Source organism: Dendrobates tinctorius, unplaced genomic scaffold (assembly GCF_039654945.1).
Source record: "Dendrobates tinctorius isolate UK_male_01 unplaced genomic scaffold, ASM3965494v1 ptg000064l, whole genome shotgun sequence".
Taxonomy (NCBI): Eukaryota; Metazoa; Chordata; class Amphibia; order Anura; family Dendrobatidae; genus Dendrobates; species Dendrobates tinctorius.
In genome coordinates this window covers 11,959,102-11,979,365 of record NW_027361732.1, presented here as the reverse complement: position 1 = coordinate 11,979,365, position 20,264 = coordinate 11,959,102, and the positions used below count along the sequence as shown (strand labels likewise).

Genomic DNA, 20,264 nt, shown 5'->3' with positions numbered 1-20,264 from the left:
AAAACAAGTTAGATCATACTCACCCGGGGGCGGGCCTGGTCTGGTGGGTGTCGCGGTCCGGCACCTCCTATCTTCTAGCGATGACGTCCTCTTCCTTGCTTCTGTCTCGGCTCTTGCACAGGTGTAATTCTTTGCCCTGTTGAGGGCAGAGCAGACTATTGCAGTGCGCAGGTGCCAGGAAAGGTCAGAGAGGTCCGGCGCCTGCGCACTGCAGTACTCTGCTCTGCCCTCAACAGGCAGAAAATTACGCTTGTACAAAAGCCGTGACAGAAGCAAGGAAGAGGACGTCATCGCTAGAAGATGGGAGGTGCCGGACCCGGACTGTGATGCCCATCGGACCCGGACCGTCCCCCCGGTGAGTATAATATAACTCGTTTTTCTTCTCTTTCAGGTTACATCGGGGGCTTATCTACAGCATTACAGAAAGCTGTAGATAAGCCCCTGATGGCGGTGCCGGCAGCTTATATGCAAAAAAATAGGTGACTGATTCCCTTTAAATGCATAGATCAAGTGAACGGCAGGATAGTGCCATAGCCATACATGAAATAAGCCAAGGTCATTGAAAGGACAAAATATAAAAGTTTGGGGGGGGACGCGTAAAGAAAGTTGCCAGAAATAGAATGCACTGTACCAGATAAGTAAATGGCTTTATCAACCATGAACTCTTCAGAGAATCGAATGTGACAGAAATTCTTCTTGCTTTTACGAATTGCTGTAATGTCTCCACATTGCTCAAAGACCTCTTGAATAATTTCATCTGTGGAGTTTTCGGGTAATCCTCCAACAAATACAGTTTTACAACCTGGAGGCCGCTCTCTGGTAGAAGGTGGAGGCAAATCTGTGGAAAACAGAGAACATTTTACATTTTAGTAATCCAATCATTGGGAGGGGGAATAACCGCTAGCAATCTTTAGGCGGCTGTAGATGGGTAGAAGAGGTAGAGGGTAAATTTGGGATTTTGGATCTTTTCCATTCCAAAACAAAGAACCAACAGTACAACTTTGTAGGTAAAAATCTTTGGAATAATAAGGCAGAGCTAACAAATAATGAATAACGACAGGATTGTGCAATGTTAGTCGGCTTTAGCTTCTACATCAAAAGGGGAAAAAAAGCAAAAAGAATAGAAGAAAATAAAATACAAAGCTCTGACATTATGATGAAAAACTCTGCTGGTTATCGCTGCTGTCTTGTTTCAGATAAAACAACAGAATGCCAGAACAGAGGAAAACATAACCTAACAGTACGAGGCTGAGGAGAGGAACGCACACTCCGTCATTTACATTTCACCACTGTTACGTAGGCTTCAGGTCACTCAGAAAACTAAGAAAAACTGGATCCACAGTATTGCTTGGAGTTTTGTCACTCAGGACATACCCTCAGTGGGGTCACTGGCGGACACACAGAAAAGGGCTCTTGTGCAAGAACAATACATGGGGCTTGTGCAGCCCAAAAGCATAATATAATGCACAATTCCACCTTCTTTGGAGGTAGTAATGGGCCCTCTTACCTCTTGGACCACAGACTGCACCAATGATATATTCGCCCCTGAGTGGGGTTCTGAGGTCCCACTCTCTGAGAGATAGTCTCATCATTTGGAAGACTTATTACTTGGTGGCCCATTCACTTGAGCTGAAATCTGCAGTGATCAGTTTTATTTCCGGCTGAGGCAAGCGTTTGATGGACTGAAAAAAGGATCTTGATAAGAAAAATGTCTAACACTAAAATGGTCTAAAGACGCTATACCCAATGTGTTAATGTCCGCTGAACCCGCTGCTATATATCGGTGTATGGGAGATCCGGACAATTTGTTGTCAAGGCAAATATCAATGCAGCATATTTTATTTTGGACTGTCGATAGCATTGTACCCCAGAGATAAGCTGCTACGTCTGACGGTAGATCTCTCAGGGAACACGGGAGGGCTTGGCAAAGTTGGCCAGCTGGTCGGTCTAATCTTTGTTCGCCTGACAGCCTAATGTGTATAGGAGACTTTACTATTATATCATCTCTACAAAAGAATCTGCTTTAAAAAAAGAAGTGGTGGTGTTGTATCATATCTTATTACATACTGTTTAGGCAGTGTAAGTTCAAAAATAAAGACTTTAGTCAGACGTCCATTTTTCATGCGCAAGTACTATCATTTTTTCACAGATAGCAATCATACCAGTGATCATTCATGTTGCCATTCACATGTTAATGATTTTACGCATACCAAGGGGCACGTGCAAAATTGCCGAAACTTGTCCGATTTTGTTCTGATTGTTGGATCAGAATCGGCAATGTAAGCCCATGTGTTTGTGAAAAAAATCGAACAGCACTCAGATGGCATCCAAGTACTGTCTGATTTTCATGGACTGCTATACAGGAGAAACTTTTTTTCTGTCCACATAGGAGACACTTGGCCCACACTTTGATCAGAGTTTGATCAAAATAATTGGTCCTTTTTTATTGAGAATAAACATCTGAATGAGGCCTTAGTTATACTGCGTCGCACACTGTTCCCACAAGTGCTCCATAGGTGGTCCCCAATACTGAAGTGTTCTCAGTTCTGTGCATACAAAGGGTTGTTCATCAGATATGTGATAACTTACTGATTGATGGGGGCCCGACCACTGGGACCTGCAGCGACTGGCAGTGCGAACTCCCCATCGAGACTCCATTCATTCCTTATAGGGCTGACGGAAAACGCTGATGCTTGACAACACCAATGCAGCGACTGTGAAGCAAGTGCACTCCTGTTCCAATCCAGTAGGGATAAAACTTAGTAATGAGCGAGTATACTCAATGCTCGGGTTTTCGGGTGATCTCCAAGTATTTGGATGTGCTCAGAGATTTAGTTTGTGTTGACGTAGCTGTTTGATTTACGGCTGCTAGACAGCCTGAATACATGTGGGGAGTGCCTGTTTGTTAGGAAATCAGCACATATATTCAGGCTGTCTAGCAGCCGCAAATCATGCAGCTGCGGCAACAGAAACTAAATCTCCGAGCACGCCAAATACTTGGAGATCACATGAGCAAGCTTGGGGAAGCCCGAGCAACGAGTATACTCGCTCAAGTATGCCAACCAAGCTTATAAATCCTACCAATTATATGGGAGCCACGCATGCTGGAATAATACTTCCTGTCTGCAATGTGATCTTTACCTACATAGTAAGGTACATAATATGCTTTACACCTCTCCTATATAGTGCTGTCAGCAGTTTTCACCCAGAGTCCCTTTAAATGAAATCTCACATTGCTAACGCTAAGCTCAGAGTGCCCCTTTAATTCCATAATTGGCTGACTATGGTGCCAACATCTTCTGATTCTAAAGCACTGGAGACAAATGGTGTCACAATTACCGATGCACGCTGCTGCAGTGGGAGGCTGTCAGACACAATGCCGCATCCCTAGGCAACAGCTGTTGGCATCCTTCAATCTCGCTTCATAGAAAACAATAGGAAATTACTTCCAAAGCAACAAAACACCATAATCACAACAACACCAACCATCGCGCTCTGTCACACGATGACAGGCACTGGGACTGGTGCACTAAGTTGTAAAGTCCACTGGCATCTTAACAGTAACATCTCTATGAGTTAAAAAGCTCGGAGGTGAACAGGCACCCCACTGATCTGAATCTCACGGCCCTGGCCATTATGAGGCCGCGATTGATGATAACATTTTATATAAAAGAGTGTAGAGCAAACAAAAAAGTATAATAGAAATCCCATTGCAAGGGAACCTGCCATGTGTTGTACAACAGAACATATGCTTGTGGATAAAGTTTCAGTATATCTTGTATTTTATGAACTGAAATCCCGAGTGTTTTTTCTGCGTGAGTCCAGTGGGCGGTCCTACTTGTGACAGTGTTCTCTGTATACACAGTCATAATTGGGACCATCCACTGGACTTGCATGAGTACAAACATCTGTGAATTCAATTAATAAAATGCAAGTTTTACTGACACTTAAGAAAAAAAAAAAAAAAGGATTATTAACCTGACCATGTTACCATTTTCAACATGACAGATTCCTCTTAAGGCTCATATTGATAATCCCTGAAAAACTTTAAATTGTAACAGCCATTTTAATTGCCATTTCATAAATCAATAGTGCACATGAACATAAGCAATTACATCTCATAAGTCACCAGTGAAATCTGCTTATTTATCCGCAATATTGGTTATTAATTCTCAAAATTCTCAGTTCACAGGTAAAATCAGTATTCATGAAGACAGATCTGTAGCAACTGCCATCTCCTATACGGGGAGGAGGAGATAGGAGCTCTGCCTTCAGCTCCTCCATCACCTTCTCCCCTTTTCCATAGAATTTTATCGGCAGCAACTGTCATCTCCTATCCCGGAATACAGATTAGTCCTGTGGAGAAAGAAGCAGATTTCTCTGATAAAATATATTACCATGTTGCCTATTTAACATGTAATATTGACTTATGAAATAAAAATTTCAATGATGGTTACTCTTTATAGAATCAGCAGGATTTTGCTATTTAATTTGAGAGTAGAAAAATATAGGGCACAAGACCCTGATTCCAGGGATGTGTCACTTATTAGGCTGTGTGCTGTAATTTGAATACAAACAGTGTTTTATCAGCAGGAGATTATCCCTGCAGGACTACAGCTCACAGGTCCAGCAGTCAGGATAATCTATATAACCGCACCCCTACCAATGATTAGCAGCTTGCTGACAATGTACAGTGTGCACAGGAAGCTGCCGGTTTGGGGTGTGAGGCGGGGTTATACACAGAGCAGAAGACTTCGCTCTGCTACAACTACATCAGGCAAAACAGGGATTCTATCCAAACTGCACCAAGCAGCCCAGTAATGATACATCACTGGAATCAGGCTTTCATGCCCTATGTTATGCTGCTCTCATATTACATAGCAAAAACATGCTGGCAGAATCCCTTTAAGTAGGTACCAGCACATCTGTAGTCTTTTTTCCTTAACTTTGCTTTGACACTTGTCTTGACTCATCATTAAAGTCCCAATAAGGGCTTCAGTGGCCTGGTCAAGTGGAAAGGACCCCGTCCCTTATGTGGACAACCTTGCACTAAAATCAGTGCTAAGGCCTGAAATAACGCATGGATGTCACTGATGTGGGCATTTTCACATCTCTTGAACTCACATTTTATCACCTTTTCTTTGGTGAATCAGATTTAATGTCTCACTTTAAATGTTGAAATTCATTAGCTCCTTAGAGGTGCTAAAAGGGCTGCATTTAGCACATGTGTTACTTCTAAATGAACCCTTGTCAGCTTATTCGATGACACCTAGCATTTCCCCCTCCGAACCTTTACTTCTCTGCATACACAACTACTGCTGAATTGTAAGGACCACTCTAGGCAAAACAGATAGAGGGGAGCACATTTATTTATTTATTTTACTCGCATATATAACGTCATTAATTCCAGAGCGCTTTACAGACGTCACCATCACTGTCCTCATTGGGGTCAGCAAACTAAATCCCCCATCAGTATGTCTTTGGAGCATCGGAAGAAACCAATGCAAAAAAGGGGAGGACATGCAAACTCCTTGTAGATGTTGTCCTTGGTGGGATTTGAGCCCAGTTACTCCAGTGCTGCAAAGCAACAGTGCTAACCACTGAGCCAACGTGTTGCTCCGCACATTTACTATTGTGAGTGTTCCTAGATTTAGCGCTAATTGAGGGCAGCACGGTTTTGAACCAATTTTTTTTATTATTAATCTTTTTGTGGCTTACTCAAAAATGGATGTGGTTTTACAACAAGAGGTGCTTTAATTAGTTGTAAAAGTACTGTTACTTCAAATGCAAAATGCAACAGCGTACATTGAACTGCACTAAATCTAAGCGTAAAAAAAGATTGTTCTAACTATGCCAGCCAACACAAGATGTAAAAGTAGACAAAAGGGTCCACAGATCAGCCAAATTTAGCATTTACATATGAGCCATTGCAATAATGTACCCCCCAATCCTGATATGCATGGTCCTCTCACCCCCCCAATCCTCATACGCATGGTCCCCTCACCCCCCAATCCCGATATGCATGGTCCTCTCACCCCCAATCCTGATATGCATGGTACCCCTCACGCCTCAATACTGGTAAGCATGGTCCCCTCATCCTCCAATCCTGGAAATGCATGGTCCCCTTGTGGTAGGGGCCGGGATTGGGGGGTGGACCGCTGCTTACCAGACGAGGCAAAGACGAGACGGAGACAGAATCCAGTTGTAACAGTTCCAGGTTTATTTCGTCGTCCTCCTGACGACCACCAAACACGCACCGCAGCTTCTCCACACTGCTTCCAGGCCCGGGAACCTGTGCCTTCGTTCCCAGTCACAGTAACGCACCTCGCGGATCTTTTACTGGGGGATGTCCTAGACCAATCTACGCCCAGCGCTTCACCTGTCCGAGGTCGTTGTCCATGTCGGTACTCCCGGGGCCTCACTTGTCCTGCAGTACGTCACCATGCCTGTCCTGCGGTACGTCGTGTCCGACCCACCGCCTCGTCTGTCCTGCGGTACTTCGTGTCAGGGCCATCCCCCTGTCTTCTCCCGTCAGTCCCCCGGTCAAGCTCTTCTCCGTTTCTGACTTCTGTTCCAAGTCTTCTGTCGAGCTCCTCCCGGGACTGACTAAACCCAAGCCCCGCCTTCTTCTATTTATCCCCTCCCTTACAGGGGAATTTCCCTCCCGAGCGCCTATCTCCCCGCCCCCCTTGACAGTGCATTTCTCGAGCCATAAGCCGTTGTAAAGTCCAAAACTACTCTCCCCTGCCATCTTGTGGTAATTTCTCCGTACTGCACTCTCCTATCCACCTTTCTCAGCTGTCACCCTTCTAACCTGTCAATCTCCGTCTCTAGTGCACAAACCGTCCCCTCCTACTACCAGTCAAGTCTGCCCGTCAAGTCACCTTCCCCACACTCCCCCTCCCTTTGTCTATTGTCGTCCCGACAATCGTACTCCCTACCTACGTCGTTCTGAATCTTACCCACAGTCTGTTGTTGGACCGGTCGCTGGGCCACACCCGCCACCCACGGAGGCCGAACCAAAGCGGCAGAACCATGCTCCGAGCAGCCTTCTGCTACTCGCCGGTGCGCACGCCACGTGACAACTTCCTTCAGGTTAGCGAGGTCCACCCGGACTGCTCTACGGCGTGTACCTTCCACTGTTCTCCCCTTCTGTTACCTTCAATCAACTGGAAGGCCATGACCGAGGCCCCTTGCCTACCAGGTCACCATTGGCACCCGCCTGTCCGTTTGGGGTGTCCGTGGTGTCGGGGACCTGACTGACGGACCACTGTCTGGTTCCTTATCCTTCGTCGCTTTATCCCTCACCTAAAAGGAGTCATGGTCAGCGTCTTCGTCACATTCACCTCGTACCCGGAACCTGTTACATACACCATTTTTCCAAACATATTAGGCTAGTTTCACACTAGCGTTTATTCCCTGCAGCGCACGGCGCCGCTAAGCCACGCCCCCTGCCGGCTTCCTGCCCGCCCCATCCGGTCTTCGCCGCCTATTATCGCACACGGCTGCATGCGATCTGCGCACCCTATCTTTAGCATAAGGTGAGCAGATCGTGCGCTAGAAGGATTTTAGCGTGCGCTGTGCACTTTTGAAGGTGCGCTGGTGTGCGCCGAATGCAGCATGTTGCATTTTGGCGCACACGGCGCACCTTCAAAAGTGCGCAGCGCACGCTAAAATCCTACTAGCGCACGGCCAACGCACGATCTGCGCACCCTATTTTAAAGATAGGGTGCGGAGATCGCATGCAGCCGTGTGCGATAGTAGGCTGCGATGACCGGATGGGGCGGGAAGGGAGCCGGCAGGGGGCGTGGCTTAGTGGCGCCGTGTGCTGCAGGGAATAACCGCTAGTGTGAAACTAGCCTTACTCACTAACTCAGCTCTTAACATACTACTACTCTTACTGTAATAACATGGGGAGTTACTCAACCGGAGTAACCCCTTTTTCTCTCTCTTTTTTTTTTTTCCAAAACACACTAACACATTTTCCAACACATTTTCCGTACAGCATTATTAAAATAAAGACTCCCCCTCCCTTTAACGTTAGTACTCCCTTTTACGCAGCCCCGCTATGTCAGGAAAAACAAACTTAGCCAAAAAAACATTCTCTTTCAACCTGGACGAACACTGTCCTCGTGGCCTGCACAACGGTGCAGTGAAATCCCGACAGTCCAAGCCATCTCCTGGTGGCCGGTAGCAAGGGGCCTCACAGCCGTGGAGCTCCCAGGATGCAGGGAGTGTCTTTAGGGGTCCTATCTACGGGGGCTCGTGAGCTTCGGGTTCAGCGATTACGGCTACCGCGTAGTAGCCGCGGGGATAGTATTCCTTGTAGTATGACACCAAGTCCCCCTCTCGCAAAGCCCGGCCGTGACGGATGGAAGTCACGTTAATATACACCTTTTGGCAGGTTGCGAGGACTCGGATGAACCCGTATCCTTTAGCCAAGTTAGTATATACGAGCCTTCCCATAGATCGTGCCGCCGCCATGCCAGCCTACCCTCTCTCATGGAGCAGGTTCCAGACCTCCTGCTCCCTGGCCTTTTTCTTCCGGATAACCTCCGCGACCCAAACGGAGGGTCCGGTGTAGGGCCCAGAGTCCGATGGGCGGGACACCGCCGGTGTTGAAAGCAGGGAAGAGGCGGCCATAGATGTCGGCGGCCCAGCAGCCGCTGGGGCCGGGCGGCAGGTAGGGGCAGCCATAGTTCCTGATGAATAGGCCGCAGAGCCCGACAAGCAGGCCACGGCCAACTCCGGTGGTGTCGCAGATGCGGCCGCAGGGCAGGCCGCAACTGGAGTTTTAGACGGGTCCGGAGTAGCGGCCGGGTTCAAGGACGGGGCCGCCGCTGACAGGTGGACCGCAGCAGCGTCGAGCGCGGGCTGGCTCCACACCGGCGACACAGGACGTGGCACCGCCGGGCGGGATGGTTCAGGGACGTGACGGTTCCACACCGGCGACACCGGACATGGTGCCACCGGGTGGGGTAGCTCGAGGAGAGGAACAGGGGCATCGATCAGCCCGGCAGAGGCCACAGAGCCCTCCGCCGCCAGGCTTCCAGGAGCACAGGAGGCCGCGCGCTGCGGCCGAGTGGTGGGGGCCACTTGCGGAGCTGCCGGCAGAGCCGGGGGAACTCTCACCTTCCCCGGTGCCACGGCCTCCGACCCATCATCCAGCGGCTCCTCCTGCAGCCTCCGTTCTTCACCCCGCCGTCCGGCAGGGCTAGCCTCCAGGCTCGGGGATCCCGCGGGGAGGCTTCCCGGTGGGGTCTTCGGCGGCTGCTCCCGCGGGGCCCGCCATCGCTCCTCTTCTCCGCCCGAAGTCTGGAGGACTGTCCGTGACTCCAAGAAGCTGGTCTCCCAGCGAGACTCGATCACCATTGCCACTCCAGGCGTCAGAAGCCACGGCAACTGCAGTGTCGCATCCCGCCCGGTGGGCAACAGTCGAATGGTGCCAAGCAGCCGCAGCCAGCCTTCTCTTCCTGGCCACTCTCGCCCCTGGGTGGGACGGTGGACGACTTCTCCACCCAGGTGGCTGGGTCCAGTATGGAGGGGCGGCAGCCTCCAGACACACACCGCTCCCCCCAGGGGTACGTTGGAGGGTGCCCCAGTCCATCCAAAACGACTGCAAATGCCCGGGACTCTTCCCAGCACTGGAGTACCACCGACATATTGGACGGAATCTGGTGCCGCTTTGGATCCTCTGTTGGCAACGCAGATCCGAAACAGCATCCCCAATTTGTAATCCACAGGCATTTGTAATCCACAGAGGAACAGTCCACGTCCTTCTAGGTTCCTCAAACGCAGGCCTGCGGCGGAGTGTGTCGTATTAGCGGCGGCGATCCTGCCGACTACGCCAAATGTGGTAGGGGCCGGGATTGGGGGGTGGACCGCTGCTTACCAGACGAGGCAAAGACGAGACGGAGACAGAATCCAGTTGTAACAGTTCCAGGTTTATTTCGTCGTCCTCCTGATGACCACCCAACACGCACCGCAGCTTCTCCACACTGCTTCCAGGCCCGGGTACCTGTGCCTTCGTTCCCAGTCACAGTAACGCACCTCGCGGATCTTTCACTGGGGGATGTCCTAGACCAATCTACCCCCAGCACTTCACCTGCCTGAGGTCGTTGTCCAGTCGGTACTCCCGGGGTCTCACTTGTCCTGCGGTACGTCGTGTCCGACCCACCGCCTCGTCTGTCCTGCGGTATGTCGTGTCAGGACCACCCCCCTGACTGTCTTCTCCCGTCAGTCCCCCGGTCAAGCTCCGTTTCTGACTTCCGTTCCAAATCTTCTGTCGAGCTCCTCCCGGGACTGACTAAATCAGAGCCCCGCCTTCTTCTATTTATCGCCTCCCTTACAGGGGAATTTCCCTCCCGGGCTCCTATCTCCCCGCCCCCCATGACTGTGCATTTCTCGAGCCATAAGCCGTTGTAAAGTCCAAAACAACTCTCCCCTGCCATCTTGTGGTCATTTCTCAGTAGTGCACTCTCCTATCCACTTTCTCAGCTGTCACCCTTCTAACCTGTCAATCTCCGTCTCTAGAGCACATACCGTCCCCTCCTACTACCAGTCAAGTCTGCCTGTCAAGTCACCTTCCCCACACTCTCACCCCCTTTCCTGGTATGCATGGTCCCCTCACCCGCCTTTCCTGGTATGCATGGTCCTCTCACCCCTCTTTCCTGGTATGCATGGTCCCCTCACGCCCCTTTCCTGGTATGCATGGTCCCCCCTACCTCCCTTTCCTAGTATGCATGGTCCCCTCACCCCCCTTTGCTGGTATGTATGGTCACCCTCACCCCCCTTTCCTAGTATGCATGGTCCCCCTCACCCCCCCTTTCCTGGTGTGCATGGTCCCCCTCAACCCCCTTTCCTGGTATGCATGGTCCCCTGACCCCCCTTTGCTGGAATGCATGGTTACCCTCACCCCCCTTTCCTGGTATGCATGGTCCCCCTCCCCCCACCTTTGCTGGTATGCATGGTTACCCTCAACCCCCTTTCCTGGTATGCATGGTCCCCTCCCCCCTTTCCGTGTATGCATGGTTTCCCTCACCCCCCTTTCCTCTTATGCATGGTCCCCCTCACCCCCCTTTACTGGTATGTATGGTCACCCTCACCCCCCTTTCCTGGTATGCGTGGTCCCCCATACCCACCTTTCCTGGTATGCATGGTCCCCCTCAACACCCTTTGCTGGTATGTATGGTCACCCTCACCCCCCTTTCCTGGTATTCGTGGTCCCCCTCACCCCCCTTTCCTGGTATGTATGACATGGGATTTCGGTTACAGACAGACAGAATAAGATGATTATATATACAGATAGTATGTTATTATGTTGAAAGCTACGGGTAGAAGATGGTGCTGCGAGACCATTGTGGTGTCTGTAAAGTACTATATGAAGATGCTGGAGGGTGAGTATAAAAATGGGGGCACAGGGTTTATATTTAAAGCACCACTCCAGCACTGAAAATGGAGTGCTGCTTTAAGAACCCATGGGAGAACTATAACTCCCAGCATGTCCTGGAGATCTGATGGCATGCTGGGAGTTATAGTTCACCACAGGAGTGGCACAGTGCATTTTTATGTGTTGTAATTAATAAACTTTTATTTCTTACTTGTACAGGCTGTGCTCACATAAGTGCAGGTCCTGCAGCCAGCCAGACACGCTAGAAAACCAAAAGTATCTCTACAGCTTACAGGACCTGTGGTGAGTTAGAGAAGGGCACATGACAGCAAAGAGCCCCCTTCCCTTACCTCACCACAGGCATTGTTTCTAGTGCGGTGTCTGCAGGACCTGTGATGACATCGTGAAGAGCGAGGGCTCTAAGCGGTCATGTGATGCTCCAGCCCGGCCTCTTCATTACGTCACACAGGTCCTATTCAGGAGCACTCAGCATCAGCCAGCGCTGTGCTATCAGGAATGAGGCGATCCCTCCTGTGGCATCCTGCTCCTGCCTCCTCCTCCATCGGACACACATCTCCCCAGCCGCTGCAGGAATCTGGCGCTGGGGAAACCATGTGGGTCTGCTATTTAAGTGAAGGAATATTCATTTGCTGCTCCCCGCTCACTGCTCGGCGCTGACAGGTGGTAGGGAAGCGGCTAATGAATATTCCTTCACTTTAAGCATCGGGACCACGTGGTTTCCCCTGCGCCAGATTCCTGCAGCGGAGACATTTTCCTGCCTCCTGCGAGTGCGATCCCACTCCGCCGCTGTTCCCTCCCCACATGTTACATCCATACCAGAAGGCGCACCCCACACTTTCCCCCCAATTTTGGAGGAAAAAAGCGCGTCCTATAGTCTGAAAAATACGGTAAATAAATAACAGAAGAGAAACATTTTGGGCAATAGTGCATTTCTATACACAGATAATGTACATGAGTACATATGGCTTTCCTGTAGCCAAAGTTTCAACTTAGTTAAAGTATCTAGAACGCAACATTGTACGGAAAATAAAGAGTTACAGTAGCTCATGAATACTTAAATGTGATGCATCAGAGTGGGGCTTAAATCACCCTGAGAAAAGCAAAGACTGCATCAATGAATATTAAACTGGAGCCATGGCGCTCAGTCTGAAGAAAGACCATCTTGGCTGAGTCAGACTGTGACAGATGAAGTCAGCTGGCAGGACTGCATATCATGCAGAGGGGACACAGACAATGAAGGAGCGAAATAATTTTATCTCACTCTGCCCAAGGGAAAAAAATGATTCTGGGCTCTTAGGAAAGGATTCATGGCACTCACATTAATGTACATACCGTCAGAGAGCATAAGAATGAATGTAGCACGACAAGCAGGAGCGATTATCAAATGCTTAGGTGTCTTGCTCTGCACAGTATAAAGAAAGCAGAATGTACATACATGTGTACATATATGCTCAGTGAGTCAAGGAGGCTTGGTAAACTGCTCCAACCCCCTTGTACTGATCCAAGATATGATGCACAGAAAAAGGAAAGCATTTATCTGAAATAGTCGCTAGCCAAACCAAAATCCAACAGTGAGAAAAAAAAATGTTTGATTTCCAAGGATGGATTTTCAGTTCCATCATATAATATGCAGACTAGTTTCTCCTTTGAGAAGACCACCGCTCCTGACAAGACCATTTTCAATGCAATTTTAGTAGGTCACCACTAGTAGTTTATTGTATTTTAGGGTAAATGTCTATTCCTTGTAATAAGCACAATGTAATGCTTCATTTCTCCTCTAGAGGCACTGGTTTCAAGGTTATGCTACTGAATACAGCTGAACAAAACGGAGTACTGTATTTTTTTGGCCCATCCTTCTAGGTGCAAAATAGGATAAATAACAAATGGGTGCAAATCGCAGGCTCACAGCAGTTTTACTATGGTACTTACTTGGGTTTTGAGGGAAGAGGGTACAGCTTTTACAGTGGATAATTTCTTTCACAATAGGCAGTTGTGTAAGTGGAGGTGGTAAAAGTCCCATGCCAGCCATCATTGGATTGATTGGAGTAATGCCAGTCATCATACTTAGGTTTGGATCAAACCCTGGTACGCAGAGAGAGTCTGCAAACAAGCAAAACAGCAACACCTTAGACATAAAAAGACATAATCAAAATGATTTAATTTCTCAACGCAAAACATTTGGGGAGTTGCGGACCTTCCCTATGCGTTATACGCCATTTACTCATTGGCGGCAGAAAAGCTTGTAAACACTGTGCAGGGAAATCAAAGGGGAAGCTATGTAATTAAAAAACATAAAATCAAATAGCTGCTACAGACATCCGAAAGCAGACACCAAGAAAACCATCAGCTTCTCCACTCCAGTTGTTTGCTTTGGCCCAGCTTTCTCACATTGTCTCATTTCTTCATAGAGACAGTTTCTTTACCTTGAATGCCCTCCATGGGAATACACAGGAGGGTCCAGTTACTGCTCTGTCCTGAAATGCGTAACACAGGTTTTCTCTAGTTCTGCAAGGACTCTAGGGCTAGCAAGCTATTTACCCTGGACTTCATTACAATAAGGCATATTTTCTTATATATACACTATCGTTCAAAAGTTTGCGGTCACCAATTTTGTGTTTTCCATGAAAACTCATACTTTTATTAATCAAATGAGTTGCCAAATGAATTTAAAATCCAGTCCAGACATTGACAAGGTTTGAAAAAAAGATTTTTATTTGAAATCATAATTTTCTCCTTCAAACTTTGCTTTCGTCACAGAATGCTCCCTTTGCAGCAATTACAGCATTGCAGACCTTTGGCATTCTAGCAGTTAATTTGCTGAGGTAATCTGGAGAAATTTCACCCCATGCTTCCAGAAGCCCCTCCCACAAATTGGTTTGGCTTGATGGGCACTTTTTGCAAACCATACGGTCAAGCTGCTCCCACAACAGCTCAACGTGGTTGAGATCTGGTGACAGCGCTGGCCACTCCATTACAGATAGAATACCAGCTGCCTGCTTCTTCCCTAAATAGTTCTTGCATACTTTGGAGGTGTGCTTTGGGTCATTGTCCTGTTGTAGGATGAAACTGATTCCAATCAAGCGTTGTCCACAGGGTATGGCATGACGTTGCAAAATGGAGTGATAGCCTTCCTTATACAAATCCCTTTTACCTTGTACAAATCTCCCACTTTACCAGCACCAAAGCAACCCCAGACCATCATATTACCTCCACCATGCTTGACAGATGGTGTCAGGCACTCTTCTGGCATCTTTTCAGTTGTTCTGCGTTTCACAAATGTTCTTCTGTGTGACCCAAACACCTAAAATTTGGATTCGTCTGCCCATAACACTTTTTACCAATCTTCCTCTGTCCAATGTCTGTGTTCTTTTGCCCATATTAATCTTTTCTATTAGCCAGGCTCAGATATGGCTTTTTCTTTGCCACACTGCCCTGAAGGCCAGCTGTACTATTTAATGAAGCTGCTAGTTGAGGACCTGTGAGGTGTCGATTTATCAAACTACACACTCTAATGTACTTGTCTTGTTGCTCAGTTTTGCTCTTTCTACTCTGGTTAGAGCCTGTTTGTGTCTCGTCTGTAGGAAATCTTCAGTTTCTTGGCAATTTCTTGCATGGAATAGCCTTCATATCTAACAACAAGAAAAGACTGTAGAGTTTCAAATGAAAGTTCCTTTTTTCTGGCCATTTTGAGAGTTTAATGGAACCAACAAATGTAATGCTCCAGATTCTCAATTAGCTGAAAGAAAGATCAGGTTTATAGATTCTCTAATCAGCCAAACTGTTTTCAGCTATGCTAACATACTTGCACAAGGGCTTTCAAGGGTATTCTAACCATCCATTAGCCTTCTTACACAGTTAGCAAACACAAAGTACCATAAGAACACTGTGGTGATGGTTGTTGGAAATGGGCCTCTGTTGTGAATTCACTTTCTGGCCTACCTCTGGTTGCTAGTGAAGGTAGTGGAGCTGGTTGTATTGACAGAGGAGTCGCGAGTTCTCTTTCCGGGCTCCCTCTGGTGGTTAGAGGAGGTAATGGAGCTGATCTAATTGACAGAGGCCTGCCACCTGATAATGAGGATGACGATTGGACATCTGGAGTCTCTGACTAGATTTAAGACAGCCGACTCAGTCTATCCCTGCTGGTGATTTTTCCTGCCTCCTGAGGTCTTAGTTTCCAGTTCAGTCCCTGCATGCTCAAGCTAAGTGTTCTTTGCTATTGTTCACATTTGATTTGGTTTTGTCTATTGAGTTTTGTGTGGTCAGCCAGCCCCGACTTGGGCTGTGCTGAATTTCCATCCTTATGTTACTGTTTTGTGCCAGTTTGTTTTTTGTCCCTTATTAGATTGGCCTCTTTTTGCTCTGCTTTCAGAATATGCCAGAGTGCTGATATAGTGGGTGAAGTCTAGTTACTTCAGAGTTTTTTGCTATCAGAAGTGTTGGACATTTTTGCAGGGTTTTTTGCGTGATTGCAGACAGTGTCTTTCCTTTCCTGTCTTTTCTAGTTAGTGTGGGCCCCATCGTTTGCTCAGCCTATTTTCCTACCGGTGTTTGTGTTGTCATCTTGTCTCACCGACAATATATGTTTGGGGGCTATTTTTTCCTTTTGGGGTCTGCTCTGGGTCAGTTTAGATTTCCCCTTTTCTTGCTTTAGGCTTATTTAGTTCTCCGGCTGTGTCGAGGCATCTAGAATCATCGTAGGTATGCTCCACGGCTACTGCTAGTTGTGTGGATAGAATCCACTTAGTTACCAACCTCTCTGGTTTTCTGTGGCTTATTATGGTCTTGTTTTCCTCCTCGGTGACCCAATCATGACAGAATCACCAGCCTAAACCGCAGATTCTAGGGTACTCAAAAGCAGGAGAGAATTGTAAAAAAAAAAGTGTCAGAATTTTTTTTATGTATTTTTTTCTCTTTTTCTCTGGGGCTGTAGGATGTTTTCTGGGGATCGGTCTAAATTTTTGACTTTTAAGAATAATTGTAAATTATTTCTTGCCTTGAAGTCTACCTCATCGGGGAACTCTGTGCAGCAGGTTAAAATTGTCATCTCCTTGCTGCGCGGCGATCCCCAGGATTGGGCTTTTTCTCTGACACCTGGAAATCCTATTCTGACTAATGTGGACGCATTTTTTCAAGCCTTGGGGTTGTTGTATGATGAACCTAATGCTATTGATCAAGCTGAGAAAACCCTATTGGCATTGAACCAGGGTCAGGATTCTGCAGAGTTATACGGTCAAAAATTCCGAAAGTGGGCGGTTTTTACTACATGGAATGACAGTGCCTTAGCAGCTCTCTTTTGGAAGGGTTTATCAGAGACCACAAAAGATGTTATGGTGGGATTTCCTGTTCCCTCTGGTCTTGATGATTCTATGGCATTAGCCATTCAAGTTGATCGGCGTTTACGTGAACGTAAAACTACACGAGAGGCGTTGCCGCCTTTTGAACAAACGTCTGAACCCATGCAATGTGATAGGGTTTTGTCTAGGGGGCAACGTCAGGAGTTTAGAAGGTGTAATAAGCTGTGTTTTTCCTGTGGAGACGCCTCTCATACTATTTCTGTCTGCCCTAAACGAGAGAAACGTTTTGCACACACATTTGCTGTGGGCAGTGTACAACCTAAGTTCCTTTTGGCAATTACTCTGATCTGCTCCTTATCCACATTTTCAGCTAAGGCTTTTGTGGATTCAGGAGCAGCTTTGAATCTGATGGATTTGGACTTTGCTAAACGTTGTGGTTTTCCCATGATCCCCCTGCGGACGCCTATTCCTTTGAGGGGTATTGATGATACTCCTTTGGTGGAGAATAACCCCCAGTTTTGGACCCAGGTGATAATGCGGGTCGCCCCGGACCACCAAGAAAATTGTAAATTTTTGGTGCTGCACAATTTGCATGATACTATTGTTCTGGGTTTTCTCTGGTTGCAAACTCATAATCCTGTTTTGGATTGGAAATCTGTGTCTGTGATGAGTTGGGGTTGTCAGTGTGTTCTTAGTGACACTCCTGTTTTCTCCACCTCTCCCCAGTCTCATGATATTCCTGATTATTTGGCTGATTTTTCTGATGTATTTAGTGAGTAAGTCTGCGTCTTTGCCTCCTCATAGGAGTTATGACTGTGCAATTGAGTTGATGACCGGGTGTAAATTTCCCAAGGGTCGGCTTTTCAACTTATCAGTACCCGAACATGATGCTATGCGATCTTATATCAAGGAGTCGTTGGAGAAGGGTCATGTTAGACCATCCTCTTCACCCTTAGGTGCTGTTTTTTTTGTGACCAAGAAAGATGGTTCATTAAGGCCTTGTATTGACTATCGTTCCCTTAACACATCACGGTTAAATATCAGTACCCGTTACCCCTGATTTCTGATTTTCCAGAGTTAAAAGTGCCTGCTGGTTTACCAAGCTTGACCTCGGGGGGGCGTATAATCTTATTCGCATCAAACACGGGGATGAATGGAAGACTGTGTTTAATACTCCAGAGGGACATTTTGAGTACCCGGTGATGCCTTTTGGGCTCACTAATGCCCCTTCTGTCTTCCAATCCTTTATGAATTATATTTTCTGGGACTTTGTGGATACATTTTTGATCATCTATCTGGATGATATTTTGATCTTTTCCAGTGATTGGGATTCTCATGTGGAACATGTCCGGACTGTGTTCCGGATTTTGAGGGAAAATTCCCTGTATGTTAAGGGACTGAAATGCCTCTTTGGTGTACAGAGGATTTCATTTTTGGGATTTTGTCTCCGTCAGCTATTGAAATGGACCTGGCCAAGGTACAGGCCATTTATGATTGGGTTCAGCCCACTTCTTTAAAGGCTCTCCAGAAGTTTTTGGGTTTTGCTAATTTCTATTGTAAATTTTTAGGTAATTTTTCTGGTATTGTCAAACCACTGACTGATCTGACCAAGAAGGGCGCTGATGTGGTGAATTGGTCTCCAGAGGCTGTCTCGGCATTTCAGGAGCATAAGCGGAGATTCACCTCTGCTCCGGTTCTACGGCAACCTGATGTCTCACTTCCATTTCAGGTGGAGGTAGATGCTTCTGAGATTGGTGCAGGAGCTGTTTTGTCCCTAAAAGATCCGGTGACTTCTAAAATGAATCCCTGTGCCTTCTTTTCTCAAAAATTCTCCCCATCTGAACGCAACTATGACGTGGGGAATCGGGAATTGTTGGCCATGAAATGGGCATTTGAAGAGTGGAGACATTGGTTGGAGGGAGCTAGAAATCAAATTGTGGTCCTCACCGATCACAAGAATTTGATTTATCTGGAGTCAGCCAAACGCTTGAATCCTAGACAGGCTAGATGGGCCTTGTTTTTCACACGTTTTAATTTTGTGGTCTCTTTTCTTCTGGGCACTAAGAATGTTAAGGCGGACGCCCTTTCTAGGAGTTTCTTTGCGGATTCTCTTGTTGTGACCGAGCCTACTGCCATCTTAGGTGAGGGGGTAGTTCTTTCCGTCATCTCGCCCGATTTGAGACATGCCCTGGAGGAATTTCAGAAGGACAAACCTGAGCGTTGTCCTATGGGAAAAATGTATGTCCCTGACCAGTGGAGGAAGAGAGTGATGTCTGAAATTCATTGCTCTGCGTTGGCTGGTCATCCAGGTATTTTTGGTACCAGAGATTTGGTGAGTCGGTCTTTTTGGTGGCCTGCCTTATCTCGTGATGTCAGGAATTTTGTGCAGTCCTGGGAGACTTGTTCTTGGTCTAAACCCTGTTCTCGTTCTAGTGGGTTGTTGATGCCCCTGCCGGTGCCCAAGAGGCCATGGACCCATATCTCAATGGATTTTATTTCTGATCTTCCTGTCTCTCAGAGAATGACTTATCTGGGTGATTTGTGATAGATTTTCTAAGATGGTCCATCTTGTACCACTCCCAAAGTTGCCATCTTCTTCAGAGCTGGTGCCCTTGTTTTTACAACAGGTGGTTCGGTTGCACGGGATTCCTGAGAACATCGTGACGGACAGAGGAGTCCAGTTTGTTTCCAGATTTTGGAGAACTTTTTGTTCCAATTTGGGAATTCAGCTATCTTTCTCCTCTGCGTTTCATCCTCAGACCAATGGGTAGACAGAGAACAAACCAGACTTTGGAGCCCTATTTGAGATGTTTTATATCTGCTGATCAGGATGACTGGGTCTCATATTTGCCATTGGCCGAATACGCGCTAAACATTAGAGCTAGTTCTGCCACTTTGATGTCGCCCTTTTTCTGTGACTTTGGGTTTCATCCTCGATTTTCTTCAGGGCAAGTGGAATTTTCGACCTGCCCAAGTGTGGACACTGTGGTAGAGAGAATGCAGCAGATTTGGGACCAAGTGGTGGATAAGTTGTCCCTCTCTCAGTAAAAAGCCCAGCGGTTTTCCAACCGGCATAGGACCATTGGTCCCCGGTTTAAGGTGGGTGATATGGTTTGGTTGTCGTCAAAGAATATTTCTATGAAGGTTGCGTCTCCAAAGTTCAAGCCAAGATTTATTGGACCTTATAAGATTTTGGCGATTCTTAATCCTGTATCTTTTTGATTGGCTCTTCCAGTTACGTTTAAGATCCATAACGTGTTTCTTAAATCTCTGTTGAAGAGGTTTGTTGAGCCAGTAGTTCCTATGGCGGCACCTCCTGACCCTGTATTGGTTAAAGGCAACGTGGAATATGAGGTAGAGAAAATATTTGATTCTCGTTTGGCTAGACGGAGACTCCAGTACTTGGTCAAATGGAAGGGTTATGGCCAGGAGGAGAATTCTTGGGTCTCTGCTTCTGACATTCATGCGGATAGATTGGTTCGTGCTTTTCAGCGGGCCTATCCTGATCGGCCTGGTGGCATGGATGAGGGTTCGGTGACCCCTCCTCAAGTGGGGGGGTA

At 47.3% G+C, this 20,264-nt stretch overlaps 1 protein-coding gene across 8 annotated transcripts in view; it reads right to left on the bottom strand.

The window, feature by feature from the left end:
• ENOX1 (ecto-NOX disulfide-thiol exchanger 1) overlaps window positions 1-20,264 on the bottom strand; it is an 835,160-nt gene that overhangs the window by 193,946 nt on the left and 620,950 nt on the right. For all 8 annotated transcript variants that reach the window (XM_073580298.1, XM_073580302.1, XM_073580303.1 and 5 more), the window contains 2 exons: window positions 13,340-13,510; window positions 632-838 (listed from right to left, as the gene is read on the bottom strand). In XM_073580298.1, coding sequence (XP_073436399.1) covers window positions 632-838; window positions 13,340-13,510 — 378 coding nt within the window. The remainder of the gene's footprint in view (window positions 1-631; window positions 839-13,339; window positions 13,511-20,264) is intronic.